At 33.1% G+C, this 16,736-nt stretch overlaps 1 protein-coding gene across 1 annotated transcript; it reads left to right on the top strand.

Moving 5' to 3' along the window:
• Nucleotides 1-5,780: 5,780 nt before the first annotated feature.
• LOC119532867 (olfactory receptor 4Q2) lies at nucleotides 5,781-6,746 on the top strand. Its single transcript, XM_037835123.1, has one exon. The coding sequence runs from the start codon at nucleotides 5,781-5,783 to the stop codon at nucleotides 6,744-6,746; it is 966 nt and encodes a 321-aa protein (XP_037691051.1).
• Nucleotides 6,747-16,736: the final 9,990 nt, after the last annotated feature.

Below are 16,736 nucleotides of genomic sequence, written 5' to 3'. Positions count from 1 at the left end.
CTACCTGACCTGTGAAATGAGTCAAAGATAGCAACTTAAATATATGAATATTGGAAAGGAAGAGTGATATTTTGATTACTGGCTGATAAAATGATTGTCTATTAAGAATAAGAGAATCAACTAAGACATAGGATATTTCAATAAATTGGCTATCTGCAAAGTATGGGGAAAATAAATTCTTCCTTTTATTAATGTTAAAACAAATTGCAAAATATTGTGTGGAAATAATATAATTTTCAATAACATCAAAAATTCAAAGCATCTAGGAATAAACTTTGAAAATATGTGTGAAAACCATGAAGAAAATAATAAATCTTTGCTGATAAAAGAAAGCCTGAATAAAAGAAGAAGCCTATAGTATTCCTCAATGGACTGACTACTTAGTTTTAAGGGTAAAACTTTAGCCTTAGTCAGTATACAAATGTCTACAGGGATCACACCCATAACTGATTCTGATGAAGCTTTGTATTTAGCATTGTTCTAAAGTGGCTTAAAACTTTCGGTATGTTGTGATGCAATGAATGTATTTTGTAGGTGGGAAGAAAATATTATTTGGGGTTCCTGAGGAAAGACTGTTGGGGATTTTGACATTTTCCCCACAAAAGGCATAGTCAGGTCCCAACTTTTAGTCCTGTTGGTGTTAACTAATTTGTAAACAGAACCTCTGAAGATGTCACTAGTTAATGTATGCCCAAACTGAATGAAAGGGGCTTTATTCCACTATGGTCGAACTCCTTGAAGGCCAAGGACATTGGACACATAAAGAGAAGCCACAGGAAGCAGCTAGGAGGTGGAAGTCAATAGAACCTGGAATAGAAAGGAGACGCTGCTGCTGTGCACTTTGTCACATAACAGAAAAGACAAGGACATCAAAGATTGCCAGGCTGCGAGAAGATACCATCAGTGTGAGGAAGCAAGTCTTCTGGGCTCTGAAACCATGACCCAATAAATTCTGGTTAAATCAAGTATTTGTTTTAGTAGCTAGGAAGCTAAAACTGTGTTCTTACAGTATGTTCGAGGAAAGGAGAAATGCAAAGGACCTAGAATAAACAAAGCATAAGAAAGATGAAAGCTGGAAAATTTATTCTACCAGATACCAAGATTTAATATAAAACTTAGAGTAATTAAGACAGTAGTGTTTTAATAAAAGAACAGAAAAATAGAAAATCTGTTGAAATAATGGTCCATATATATACAATTGTCTACATAGCCTCTACTACAATCTACTGGGAAATTGATGAGTTTTAAAAATAGATGTTTTTAGGTCAATTGAATATCAATATGAAGGAAAATAAGCTGTACTAAAACAAAGATGGATCATAACAAGACAGAATCACATTAACCACAAATGAAAAAAAAATTGACAAAGTAGGTATCATTAAAATTACAAATTCTTTTTATTAAAATACACCATTAAGAAAGTGAAAAAGTAATAGGTAATTGCATATAATCAAATTATCAATTAAGCTATTTACTTGAATGGGCACTTCATGAAAAAGATTTCCAAATAGCCAATAAACATATGAAGAAGTGCTCTGCATCATTACTTATCAAAGATATATTACTGTTGCATGCCTAGCAGAATGGCTAAAATTAAATGTGAAAAAAATGGATAATATCAACTATTGAAAAGGAAGAGTAACAACGAAACTCTCTTACATTGCTGGTCAGACTGTAAACTGTGCAATCACATCTGAAGAATGTTTGGCAGTTTCTTATAACAGTAAATATATACCTCCCTTAGGACCAAGATGTTCTAAGCTTTATATGTATCCAGTAGAAATGAGAGTTTATATCCATCGAACAACCATGTGCAGTAATATTCATAAGTTTTATTTGTATCAGACAAAAACAAGAAACAAACCAAATTCCCACAATTGTAGAATGGGTAAGTAAATTATGCTGTATTCATACAATGGAAGCAATGATAAAGCTCTTTAACAATAAAAATGTACCAACACTTACACACACAATAACAAGGATAAATTTTGCAGATGTGATGTCAAGTGAGAGTAGTCAACACACATGGAGAAATAGCATATATTATATAATCCCATTTTTACTACATTTAAACACAGGTAAAACTAATTAAAAGTGGCAGAGGTCTGAAAAAAGGTTAACTTTAAGATTACCAGTGGAGAAGGAAGCGCAAGGAATCCTCCTGGGACACTGTTAATATTCTATATCTCCATCTGGTTGGAGGTATACATAAGTGAAAACTCAAACAGTTGTAAATTTTAGATATGTGTGCTTTTAGATATGTGTATACACATAGACACATGCACCACACGTGCATGCATGGACACACAATGACAAGAGACTGGGAATAAATATTTCAATATCTGTACCATGTGGTATTCTTTGAGCATTGAGGGCTTCCATATATTAATAAAGAAAATACTACAAACACCCTATAGGTAAAGTGGCAAATAATATGAACACACAATTCTTTGAAGAAAAAATATACAACTAATAAAGACCTGAGAAGATACTCAATTCTCACTAATGATGCTCATTCTCGCTGAGGCAAACACAAATTAAGATAGCATTTTCATCCTTCGTGTTTGCAGGGTTAAAATAAAAGTAAAGATTGATATTATCCAGTGTTAGAAAGAGCATGTAAATAGGGCCAAATACTGTGTTCACCAGACTATAAACAGTACAGCACTTTATGGAACATTTGTCTCAGAAATTTTACTTTCAGGGTTCTATCCCTTACAAATACTGAATAAATGTCCAAGGAACTTTGAGCAAAATTGTTCATTGCAGCACTATTTTCATTGCAACATTATGGTAATATAAATAAATAATAGATAATCTGTATGCCCATCAATACAATATTTATTTCATTGCAGCATATTCATTCCTTTGAAATATTATATATCCATTAAAAATAAGTGGATCTGAATATAGTACATGAAGGACTATCCAGGACATATTGTTATGGGATAAAAGGAACTTGTAGAAAATTATATAGACTGTGGAAGTACACATGTTTTACAATGATCTGATTTTGAGGGAGAAAAGAAGCCTTCTACATCTCATTCTCTTCTTCCCTGTATCTCCCTCCCTCTCCCTCTCTCACACCCACACCTCTACCCAGTGGTATTGGTAAGGAGGTGGCAGTGGAAAAAAGAATTTTATTTTTACTTTGCTTATTCCTATAGTGTTTGAAAATGAGATAAAATCTAAAGTAAAAAACCCTTTTTAGAAAAGTCACTCCGGATAGAGAAAATCTGCAGAGACAATGATATAGTGGTGGGAGAAAAGCAAGGCACATGCAGTCAAACTTCCCTCAGTGTCCCATTATCTTTCTCACCACCCTCAGCCCTTTGGACCAGGGGAGCACTTTACTCTCCTCATTAAATCCCAACATACATTACTGCAACTACCATATCTCCTGTTTCCCCCGCTATCCATCAAATTTTACACTCGAATCCCACTATCACTCCCACACACATGCAGTTTGGTGTTCCATCTTTTCTGGCAAAAGATTGTGAGTAATTTTTTTTAATGATGCCCTATGTGATTTGGGTGTGAGTACCTGAATCCCTAAATCCCTGAACATGAAAATTTCCTAATGATGGCGAGTGTAACCAGGGGCTTCCATCCTATTTTATTTATTTTCCTGACTGTCTAGTTTACTTCTATAGTGTCAGTGTGACAAGCATCTGTGACTGCAGGTTCTAAGGATCTACACTCTATAGACACAAGGTGTGTAATTTGACTTAAAGTCTGTTACACTGAATGCCTTTCTTCATGCTTCTGACATCTGTACCCATAGAGTTGTTGCAGTGTTCTTTTCTACCTCAGGATCAGTATTATTGATAATTATGGACTTAATCAGTACATCAAATTGCATTTCAATCTTAAAACAAGTATGTAAATCAAATGATGCATTTTTAAAGGGCTTTAAGAATATATAACTAAAGTTAACAGTATCTGCACCTTGATATTGTAAAGTAATGATTTTCTTCATGATTTTTGCATATCCAAATTTCAGCAAAAAAGCATGCATTATTTTGTTAATGAGAAAAAATTTAAAACATGAAAAATTAAATAAACTGCAATATTTCTGGCAAAAAAACATCTTGAAAAACTTGCATTTTAAAAAAATCTGAGATAATTTGATGGTATACCTAGAGATCAATCATTACTCTCAAAACAAGTTAAAATTATTAACTTAAATTGCATTTTACCTGAAATTTGATTACTTAATAAATAGTTGCAGAAAGAAAAGAAATTCCAAATATTCAAAAATTCATATGAATATAAACGTTTATTCATAAAACCTCTGGATATTCATAACCACATAGGCTCCCAGAAAGTTTATATATTTATCATAAATATATTTGAGATCTTTGTAGAGAATTGGAAGCTATCAACAAGTTAAAAGAAAGATCAAATTCTCTAAGTCAACATCTATAAATACTTTTTGCCTTTATCTCAGTCGCACATTTTTCAGTATGTAAATTTTATCAATTCTTAAGTATAGTTTATATCCCACATTTGCCTTTGTTATGTAATCATTTTCCCATGTTAAGGAAAGTTGTTTCACATGTTATTTTAATAAAATAGTATTTAAATTTTGGCATATTTTTTCATATAACTTCTTGACATTTTCAATTGTGAAAGACAACATAAATGCAATATTGATATTTATATAATTGCATTAAGGAATATCTAAATTTCCTTTTGAAAGTTTTTATTCTTGTTGATTTGGTTAAATGAGAGTATATAGTTCATGGACTTGAAAGAGACAGAAATGATAAAAGGATGATGAAAACTCTCCAATATCTGAACTTTAAATGATTAAGTATGCCTTAATTTCTTGAAGTGTAGCTCTGTGTATGGCAGCACTGGGAGTGATATTTGAGTAAATAGGGGCTATCAGAAGCTCCCATGGTTCCCAGTAGACCGTCACACATTTCATCCATGCAGTAGCATCTTCAAGCAATTGCTTACATGGAGATGGATAAAATACACACATACACACAAAAACAATTTGGAGGGTTTAGTTCTGGGCTGACACATATTAATAAATCAGGTGCTACATGCAAGGGCACCCGACTTTAGGGGCACTGGACTTCAGGGTTGCAAAACAAGATAAAGGGATACAGAAGGGGCCAGTCACAAGTTGTCTTGTTATTGTTCAGTTACAGGATGCAGTTTCAAAACATAGCACCAGCAAAACAAGGCTTCTGTGTTATAGTAGAGTGAGTATGATTTTTGCAATTATAATTAGGCAAAGTTTTCTCCTAGGTTAACCTTCTTTTTATTTGTGCATATTGTGGCAAGTTAAAAAGTAAGGCAGGCCTAGCTGGAGCTGTTAAAAACAAGAACTTATCTATGAGGTGTGGGGATTTTGGAGGTCAGAGAAAAGAGAAATGGAAATTTTGCAACCCAGTCAAGGAGAGAGCTGCTTTGGAAAGTGGTGGGAGGATGGGTATGAAAAACAAGTCAAGTTCCACTATGGAGAAAGATGAATCAAGTCAAAGTTAAAGTCCCAGGACCAGGTGACTTCACAGTCTAAAAAAATTTCGGCCACTTCATTATTGTCTCAAAATTGGATTTTATAGGAAAAAAATACATAGTTATATCAACTAAGGAGAAAATAATTTTTTTCCAGCTAATCAATTAGTATGCAACCTAGAAGAAAAAAGTATTCCTTTTGAAATGAGCAAATTCTTACATATGTGTGAAATAGCTCATCTCATTCTCCTTTTATTTTCCTAATGCCCCATTGTTTAATTTCTTTGTTCTAGGTGCTGGGAAGTCAGATGGACGAAAACCAAACAGAAGTTGTAAGAGAATTTGTCCTGGCAGGCTTCTCAGAGACACCAGCTGTTGAAGCAGGGCTCTTTGCACTATTCCTCATCTTCTACGTGTCCACTTGGGTGGGCAATGTCCTCATCATCGTCACAGTGACCTCTGATAACTACCTTAATTCATCACCCATGTATTTCCTTCTTGGCAACCTCTCTTTCCTGGATTTATGTTATTCAACAGTCACTACCCCTAAGCTTCTGGCTGACTTCCTCGATGATCAGAAACTCATTCCATATGACCAATGTATCATTCAGCTCTTCTTCCTGCATTTGGTAGGGGCAGCTGAGATGTTCCTGCTCACAGTGATGGCCTATGATCGCTATGTTGCAATCTGTCGTCCCCTGCACTACACCACTGTCATGAGTAAAGGTTTGTGCTGTGTGCTCATTTTTGCTTCCTGGACGGGGGGATTTGTCCACTCCATTGTCCAGACGATTCTCACTATCCGCCTGCCCTTTTGTGGGCCGAACCATGTAGACAACTTCTTTTGTGATGTTCCCCCTATCATTAAACTTGCCTGTGAGGACACCTTTGTCATTGAATTGCTAATGGTATCTAATAGTGGGCTGATCTCCACCAGCTCCTTCGTGGTGCTGGTTTCTTCTTATACAACTATCCTAATCAAGATTCGTTCCAAGGAGGGAAGGCAAAAAGCACTCTCCACCTGTGGCTCTCACCTCATGGTGGTAACACTCTTTTTTGGACCCTGTATTTTCATCTATGCTCGGCCCTTCTCCACTTTTTCTGTGGACAAGATGGTGTCCGTGCTCTACAATGTTATTACTCCCATGTTGAACCCCCTCATCTACACACTACGAAACAAAGAGGTCAAATCAGCCATGCAGAAGCTGTGGGACCAAAGTGGACTTAGAAGAACTAATTTTTTGAAGGCAGAGAACTTCAGGTTAAAACATTGACTTTTCAGTAATGTATTAAGACAAGGTAGCTTAGTTTTATATATTCTTCCATTAAATCATAATATTACTGTTTCTGGCTTTATAACTAAAATTAAACTATAACTCCAAAAACTTCTTCCAAACTCTTATCCTGTCTTCTGCTCCCTTTTATTCCCTGAAGCAAATCTGTTTTTCTATTTGTGTTTTTCCATTCTATCCATTCATCTGACAAAATATTATTTCACAAAGTTTTTCCATTTGTTCTGCCATTACATACTGGTACATGCCATTCTTTTCAAGCTCTCAGATCAACTTTTTCTTATCTTGACATAGTTTTTTTCCCCTTAATTTTAGTTTATTCTAACTAGATGCCTGAACTTAACTAAAAAAAAATAAAAAAAGGTTTAATGCATGTTTCTTACACTCCTAAATATTTAAAGGGATCAATTAAATGAATTAGAGTATCAAGAAGCTAATTGGACATTTCAGTCTGCTCTTTCACCTCATCACACTACTTACTACCATTTAGTAGTGACATTGACAGAGCAATTTCCTAATAGTGTGGGTTCAATGTACCTCTCTGCATTACAAACCAAGTCACTCTGGACATATCATTTAAATTTTGGAACCCTTGTTTCCTCATCTGTAGCATGCATAGAATGACGCCTCTTCTCAGTGAGGATTTGAGGACTAAATATGCCAATGTAGGCAAATGTGTCTAACTTTGTTTCTGGTTCATAATAAGACATAACAATTATTATATATATTGCATTTTTTTCATTGACCAAAAGAAATGGATGATGAAATTCAGAAGTGCTTAAATTTGTCTTATGTAACAACTGTGTGATCTACTATAATTTATTTGTGAAGGATTCTGGAAATTGGTGCAGAAATGAGTTCAAGACATTTTTATCTTTCTCAATTATTAGGCACAGTTTTATTATGGTCACCATAGTCATCAATAATCTCATACTGACATTGGTTTTATGCTAAGAGTTATACTAATACTAATTCATACACCTGATTACTGCTTACTGTGATGTTATAATCAAAGATAGGAATTTTAAAATAGCATTCAAGTTTAGAATGCAGTAGACCAAAATAAAATATAAATGCAAAATAAAAATGGGCTATTAAGTACTTTCATTTTTACAGCTTTAAAATTTTAGTCAATGGATTATAGAAACATTTTCAGCACCTAATTTGTGTGACAGAGTCAGAAACCAAGAATATTTGTTACATTCATTGAAGGATAAGATTTTGTCTTATATTCTCAACAACCACTGAATTGTCTAAAATATAAAATAAACAATAAAGGGATTCAATAAAATATATTGAATAAATGAAGCAACCTTTTAGATCATCCATAGGGAAGAGCTATTTTAGGTCTGTTTTCTGTTCCCAAGATTGGAAAGATAACTTGCAAACTGGGAAATGTTTCAAAGGTCCTATTTATATGAGGCCAAATTGAATGAAGGCAGGCCTTAATCTATTTAAGTGAAGTCCTAGTAAGCAGAGGAAATTTGGGTGCAATTAGTTAGGAGAAACGAGAAGAGAAGATAGAAACAAACTAATCACCATGGACAGAAGCAGAAATTGAACCACTACCAGAACACTACAGACTCAAAAATTTGAGAGCATAAATTACTGTTGTTTAAATTAACCAGTTTGTGGCTTTTTAATAAAAGCTCTTGAAAACTAAGAAATAACTTTTCACCATTTTGGAGTAGGGGAGGTATATAAGATACATAAATTCATAAGATAGAGTACTCAAGAAATGTTTAATATAAAGAAACAGACATAGCTATAAATTCTGCAGCATAAATTAAAATACATATACAAAATGCTCTGGAAATAGCCATATTAAAACAGTAGTGTTTCTTTGTGTACAAGTAAATACTCAGGATTGTTAGCCATCAGACAATTTAAATTATTTTCTTAATCTTTTCCAAAGGCTGTATTCATTTAAAATACAATATTAGATGCTGTGAGAAAACAAAGGCAGGTTCACATTAAGAATGCTGAGACACAAAGTTGAAGAATTTGTCTATGGTAACATATTTAATGATTGATATATTTATATCTCAAATCCAGTAGCTAATGTTCCTATTCAAATAAAATATACATCCTTCAGATTTAAAAGAAATTCTCACCGGTTTTGACATTATTGGTCAGAGTATGATGGTTTATAATGAAATCATTAACAATTACAAACATTTCATTCACTTAACACATCAACATTTAATTTTTTATTCATACCACCCAATGAATATGGGATGCAGGCTAGCAGGGAGTCTATGACCATTGTAGTCACTAATGCATCCATGGCGATGAAGGCTTGTCCTCAATATGAGATTTCACTATTGCTGGGGAAGAGCAAAGCAATGTGGTGAATCTCATACAGGCTCTTAAATTTTCTTCTCACATTACACTGAACAATTGAATTATATCAATAAATTCAACAGCTTGTGTAGATTAGAAAAATTTCTTGAAAAACACAATTATTCAAGCAGGTCAGCAGAAGACTTAGAAAATCTGCATTTGGCCAAAATTTATCAAAGATATTAAATCCATTCTTAAAAACTTTTCCACAAAGAAAACCACATTAGTGAATTCTTTAAACATTCAAGGAAGAGATAACAGCAATTTCCTGCAAATACTTCCTGTGAATAAAAATACCAGGTTTATGTGTAAGTCACCTACAGGGTGGTGTCAGAGAAGGCTGAATTGGAAGCCAGGACTTCCAACACCTTCCAGCTATAATGAGCCCCCATAATGGTGTCAGTGGAGGGCATGTGAGGAGCAGTAATAAGTTGACCCATGATCTACAGCTATGGTGGAGACAGCAGAGCCCTAGGAGGGAGGCTGAACTCCCAACGTGACTAGAAGTAATGAAGTACCCCACCGCTTTCCCAAACTGAGTCATCAACAGAGGTCAAATGGGAAACTTGGGCTTATATTCCCATCTGTCAGTAACAAGAAGGTTGCCCCCTCCCCTGAAGGCATGGTATAAGATGAAACCTGCTAAAACAGAAAATTAAAACAAGGCCCAGAGTCTCATAATATAACACCCACATATCCATGATCTGATCAAATATCACTCCTCATGAAAAGAACCAGGAAAATCTCAGATTGAATGAAAATACAATGAACTTTGAGATAAAACAGATACTCAAATTATCTGACAAGTATTTTAAAGCAATTAGCAAAAAAAAAATACTTCAACAATCACAATCATGACTGAAACAAATGAAAAATAAAAAGACTTAGAAAAGAAATAGATGAAAGAGGAAATAATTGGAAATGTGAGAAATGAAGTAAAGAACAATACTCAGTGACAGAATCATAAACAAAATGGAAAGCAGAGAGAAAATAATCAGTGATATTGAAGATAAAACAGAAAAAGAATGACAAAAGAAGGAGAATCGGAACATCAGTCAGGAAGAAAGAACAAAGGAAAAAGTAAAAATATGGAGAAATACAGTAGACTGTACTTCTCCTCTTCAGTTTTCTAAATTGTATCTGGAAATTGAAGTAAACTTACATTGTCTGATGTGGTACTCAATATATGTAGAGAACATAATTGGCAATTATATTAAAAATGTGGGAGAACCAAAAGACAAAAGGAGGTTAAGGTTGAGACACATTACTCAAATTGGTAGAATGTCAACACCAGCCAACCAGGATGTTACTATGTATACTCTAATACCTAGAGTTATTACTAAAACATCTATACAAAGCGATACACCCAAAAACTCAATAGATAGTCAAAATAAAATTCTAAAAATAATGCTCAAGTAACTCACTGAAGATAAGAAAAGAAATAGAGGAATAGAAAAAATTAAAAATCAAACAGAAAACAAAAATAAATGTCAGAATTAGCCCTTACATATCAAAATTATGTTACATGTAAATGGTTTAAATTTACCAATTTAAAAACAGAGATCAATATAGTGAGGAAAATGACTCATTTATATGCTGTTGATAGAAACTCAATGCAAATATAATGATACAGGTAGGTGAAAATAAAAGGATAGCAAAAGATATACCATGTAAACACTAAGCAAAAGAAAACTGGATTACCTGTATTAATATCAGAGAAATTCAGAGTAAAAGCAACTACTAGGGACAAAGATGGATATTACAGAATAATAAAATGTTTAGCCCACTAAAATGACACAGCCATTGTAAATGAGTATGCATCTAACAACAGAGCTGCAAAATATGTAGAGCAAAAACCTATAGGACTGAAAGGAAGGATAGACAAATATAATATGGTTGGAAACTTTAACACCTCTTTCTCAGAAAGTAAAAGACAAACAAGATAGAAATTCAGCAAGGATTTAGATGGATTCAACAACACCAACAATCAAAAAACCTAATCAACATTTATAGAACATTCCAACAACAGAGAATACACATTCTTTTGAAACACCCACAGGACGTTTACCAAGATAAACCATATCATGGGCTGTAAGACAAACCTCAAGAAATATAAAATAATTGAAATCATACAGTGTGTCCTCAAACTACAAAGGACTCTCGCTAGAAACTAGTTTCAAGTGAAATAAAAATATATTGAACTGAATGCAAATGAAAATACAACATATCAAAATTCATGGGACAAAGATAAAGTAATGCTGAGAAGGAAATTCATAGCACTAAATGTTTACATTAGAAAAGAAGAAATGTCTCAAACCAATAATCTAATTTCCAATCTCAAGTATCCAGAAAAAGAAGAGGAAAATAAAGCCAAAACAAGAAAAAGTAAATAAAAAATAAGATCAGAAATAAATGAAATTGCAAATGGACAAACAATAAATCATATTAATTAATCAAAACTGCTGATTAATTGTTCTTTTAAAAATTCAATAAAATTGTTAAACCTCTAGCAAGACTGACAAAGAAAATAAAAAGAGAGCAAAAAACAGCAATCATCAATGTCAAAAATAAAACAGGATATCACAACTTAATATAACAAAGGGATAATAAGAGAATACTATGCATACTTTATACATACAAATTTGGCAAGCTAGATGAAATAGACCAACTCCTCAAAAAATCACAAACTACCCCAACTCATGCATTACAAAATAGGTAATTTGAAGAGCCCTATACTTAAACTCTCAAAGAAATTTGATTATAACTTAACCTCCATCTAAAGAAAAAGGAAACTCCAGTCCCAGATGGCTTCACTAAGGAATTCTACCAAATATTTAAGGAATTAATATCAATTCTCTACAATTTCTTCCAGAAAATAGAAGAGGAGGGAACACTTCTGAAAGCATTTTATGAAGTGATCATTATCTTAATATCAAAACCAGGCAAAGAAAATGCATATATACAAAATTACAGACCAATATTCCTCATTAATAGAGCTGCAAAATCCTTAACAAAATTTAGCAATGAAATTCAACAATATATAAAGAGAACTATACACCATGATCAAGTAAGTTGTATTCCAGGGATGCAAGGCTGGTTTAGTACTCAAAAATCCATCAATATAGTTCAACATATTAACATGTCAAAGAAGAAAAATCACATGAAGTGGGAAAAAACACAATAAAATTCAACATCAATTCATGATAAAAACTCTGGAAAAATAGGAATAGAGAGGAAATTCTTCAACTTGATATAGAGCATCTTCATGATCCTCTAAATAGATGCAGAAAAATAATTTGACAAACTCCAATACCCTTTCATAGTAAAACAATCAACAAATGGAATAAAAGGAAACTTTCTCCCCATGATAAAAGGCGTGTATTCAACTAACATTAAACTTAATGCTGAAACACTGAAAACTTTCTCCTTATCAGGAACAAGACAAGGATGCCTGCTGTTATCTCTTCTATTTAATACTGTACTGTAAGTTCTAGTCAGAGAAAATAAGCAATAAAAGAAATAAAAGTCATCCAAATTGGAAAGGAAAATGAAAAACCTTCACTGTTTAGGTATGACATGATCTTATATATAAAAAATCCTAAAGATACCACAAAAAGCTATTAGAGCTAATAAATGAAGCAACTTTGCAGGATACACATCAATACAGAAAAATCTGTTGTATTTCATAAACTAGCAATAAACAATCCAAAAATAAGTTAAGAGTATGATTTAATTTGCAATAGAACTCAAAATAATAAAATACCCAGGAAAAAATTTAACCAAAGAAGTAAAAGACTTCCACCTGAAAATTACAAAACATCGCTAAAACAAATTAAAGACCTAAATAACTTGACAGACATTTCAATTTTTAAATTCATGGATTAGAAGACTTAATATTGTTAATATGAAATACTACTCAAAGCAATCTGCAGATTCATTATAAACTCTATTAACATTCCAATTTGTTGTCTCAGAAAGAGAAAAACTAATCCACAAATTCATAGATAAATGCAAGGGTCCCAAATAGCCACCACAATATTGAATAAAGAACAGAGTTGGATGACTCAGATGTCTCTACTTTAAAATATGCTGCAACACAGTGAACAAAACCATGTGGTACTAGAATATGGACAGAGACATAAACCAATGGAATGGAATGGAAAATTCAGAAATAAATGCAAACATCTATGGCCAATTAAATTTCAGCATTCACTGGGGAAAGAATAAACTCTTCAACAATTGGTGCTGGGAAAAGTAAATATTCACGTGTAACAGTAAGTCAGAATCTACCTTATAACTGACACAAAAATTAACTCAAAATGGCTCAACAACCTAAATATGAGTTGAAACTACAAAACTCTTAGAACAAAATAGGTATGTGGTTAGGCACCTGGTACATCTGCACCATCTAATAGTACTCTGCAAACTTTTTAAAAGTGGAAGGTACTAGGGATACTGTAACAACTTGGGTGGATCTCTCAAAAGAATTATGCTGAGTGGAAAAAAATGGCAAAAGACAAGATATTGTGTGATTTCATTTACACAGCATTCTAAAAAGGACAGAACTGTAGAGACAGAAAACAGATTAGTGGTTGCTAGGGGTTAGGGATGGTGTTAGGAAACTGTATTAGGAAATCTTTGCAGTGATGGAATACTTCTGCATTTTGATTGTGGCAGCAGCTACATGAATCTATACAAGTGATAAAATGGCATAGAACAATAAACACACATTCTCCATTATCAATTTCCTGGGTTTGGTCATATACTGTAGTTATAAAATGTAACTGTTGAAAGAAACTGGATGGAGGGTACGCAGAACCTCTACAGTCTATTTCTGCATCTTCTTGTAAATCTAGCTTTTAAAATAAAAACTTTAAAAATGGTATTTATATATACTGGAAATGCAAAAGTTGAAATTGTAATTAAAATAAAAACATAATATGAAAACTATGATGCATAGAATAGCATCAAAAACATCAAAAACAAAAGAAAAAATTAAATATTCTTAACAAACTAAAAATAGAATGGAACCTCCTTAACACAATTTAGAATATCTTTCAAATGTCTACTGCAAATACCATACTCAATTGTAAAACTTAAAAAATATTCCCTTTAAATTAAAAATAAAGACAAGACTGCCCACTATTAGTGTATTTATTCAACAGTGAACTGAGGTCTTAGTAAGTACATCTAGGCAGGAACAGAGAAAGACAGAGAGAGGCAGAGAGAGGAGAGAAAACCACTATGGGAATATAAAAATGAGGAATTATTTTTAGGTTATATGGTCAGCTATTTATCTGATCTAATAAGGAAAAATTATCAAATGAAAATCAGTATATTTCCAGAAACAACAACAAAAAATAAAACCCAGAAAATATAATAGAAATATATATATACATACCACTCACAAGATCAAGATACAAAGTGACACTGATTGCCTAAGAATTAAAATAACATAAGAATTAAGGTAATATCACAAAGAAGGTGCTGCAAGGAGAAAATAATGAAAAAGCTTCATTGTAATGCTTATATGACAAGCTACTAATTGTTGCTAGAAAGTAGATACCCAAGATATTATTTTATTGTCTCTACTTTTAAAGCATGAACTATATTTAGGATCATTGTTAATGCAATCAGCTGATATACTGGTCTTAGTGATTTATATCACATATTTAATATATTTTTATTAAATGTTGTAGAAAAATTATCATTCTGCTTACACATCCCAGAGAATCTGGCAGTGGAGCTACTTTCTGCTGCTTAGAGGTAATGCAAAATTGTGAAATTCATCAGGCTAACCTTTGAATTTTCTTGTTTTCCTTTCAAGCATTTCATTAACCTCTCCTTTACACCCTATACCTCTACTACCATCACTATAACCTTACACTTGCTTTTTCTCATATCAAGGCTTAGCCAAAGAAAAAGATATTTTTAAATCAATCATGCATACCACACCTTTGGGTTCTGCCCAGGATGGAGTAACAGAGACTGGGTTTACTTTCCCAACTGAAACAGTGTAAAATGACAAAGTATATGAAAGTTTGAAGAACATTTGGGTATCAGGCAATGAAGGACAATGATCCCTGAGAGATGGGAAACAAATGAGGTAAGCCCTACAATTGCCCAGCCTTATGCTGTGAGAGCGTTTTCCTGCCCCAGCCCAAGGAGGGAGAATCTAGGCAAAGCCCAGTCTCTCCAGTGAGATGAAACAGAGAATCCAGTGAGACCAAGGTGAATAGCATTCACAGGACAGAGTGTCAAAGAAGAGAGAGACGCATAGAGAGATAACTGTTTTAAAGTCTCTAAGTTAATTTTTGAATTACTTTCATCCTAAAGGTCTATATATGACTTGAGTATATGGAACTGGACAGGATTTAATAAGATATATGGGTGAAAACTCTTCATATTTAATGGTTCACTGAAAGCAGAAGTCATATTAAAAGCATGAAATACAATAATTTCATTCCTAGACAGAAAGTCAGATTTTAGCTATTAGAAGCAGGGTAGAGAGGGTTGCTTACATAGAACTTGAAGTTGCAGAAATGAGTTGCTTCCTTAAGCAAGATCTCAGTCACTCCTGAAACACAGGATGGAGGGAGGGGGCAATACCGAGAAAGCTAACTGTTGGGGATACATGTCTTTTTAGGAAACACTCCCTAACCTTTTCTTTTTTAAACTGCATCTTAGATCACGTAGGAAGAGGAAGAAATGAAAATGAGTTTTCCCGTGTATAGGATTAGAATTTTACTTCTAACGAAAATCCTTAAATTTGAGAATCCCCTTTGAACATTTAGCATTTAGAATAACTTACATTAATAAAATTTTTAAGACAAAATAACTTGATTTAAAAGTTATTTCAATATTCATGTTAAAAAAAACAAGAACATATCACAGAAAATTAGGAGAGGAATCACCAGATCTCTCAATGATTGCAGTTAAAGACGAGTAGAAATAGTAAAGTCACCTGAAATTTCACAGAAATTACTCAATGATCTGCTTGAACAACATATTTTAAGAGGTCACAGTTTTAGCATTTGTACAACCTAATTGTGTTTCTGAGTTGAAAAGACATTGAGAATAGAGTATGAGTCTTTGGATACTTCCAGGAAGTCAGAAACACCTCATGTAATCTGGCATGTATTTGAGCACTTACTATGTGACTGGCTCTATGCCAACACACTATATACATTATTTAATTTAATATGACAGATACCTAGGAATTCGGAGATAAATTGAATTATTTCCTAACTGTCAGTAATGGGTTGCATTTACCTTTCATGTCCTCTCAAAGCATATCTTGTTTATTCCTGTCATAGCTCTCACTTCATTCCATGTTTTTTAATTGACTGTACAGTTGCCTTTATTCCCCTGAACTGAAAAATACTTTAGTTTAGGAATATGCATTCTTAAATGATTATGTCTATTCCTAGCTCAGTGCTTGAAATCTGAAATACAGTAGGTACTTGGTAAGTGTTCATTAAATGAATACATAAATGTATAAATAGAATTAGATGTTGATGCTAAAAAAGCAGCTATGTCCAAAGCCTATAATTCTTAGTCTATAAAGTGTAATCAGGATTATATTAATAAAAATTAGAAAAATTAATCCTAAAGCTGATGTTGTTTCTA

The sequence above is a fragment of the Choloepus didactylus genome, chromosome 4, assembly GCF_015220235.1.
Source record: "Choloepus didactylus isolate mChoDid1 chromosome 4, mChoDid1.pri, whole genome shotgun sequence".
Classification (NCBI taxonomy): Eukaryota; Metazoa; Chordata; class Mammalia; order Pilosa; family Megalonychidae; genus Choloepus; species Choloepus didactylus.
Note: the sequence above shows the minus strand (reverse complement) of the source record. Positions and strands in the feature narration are given on the sequence as shown.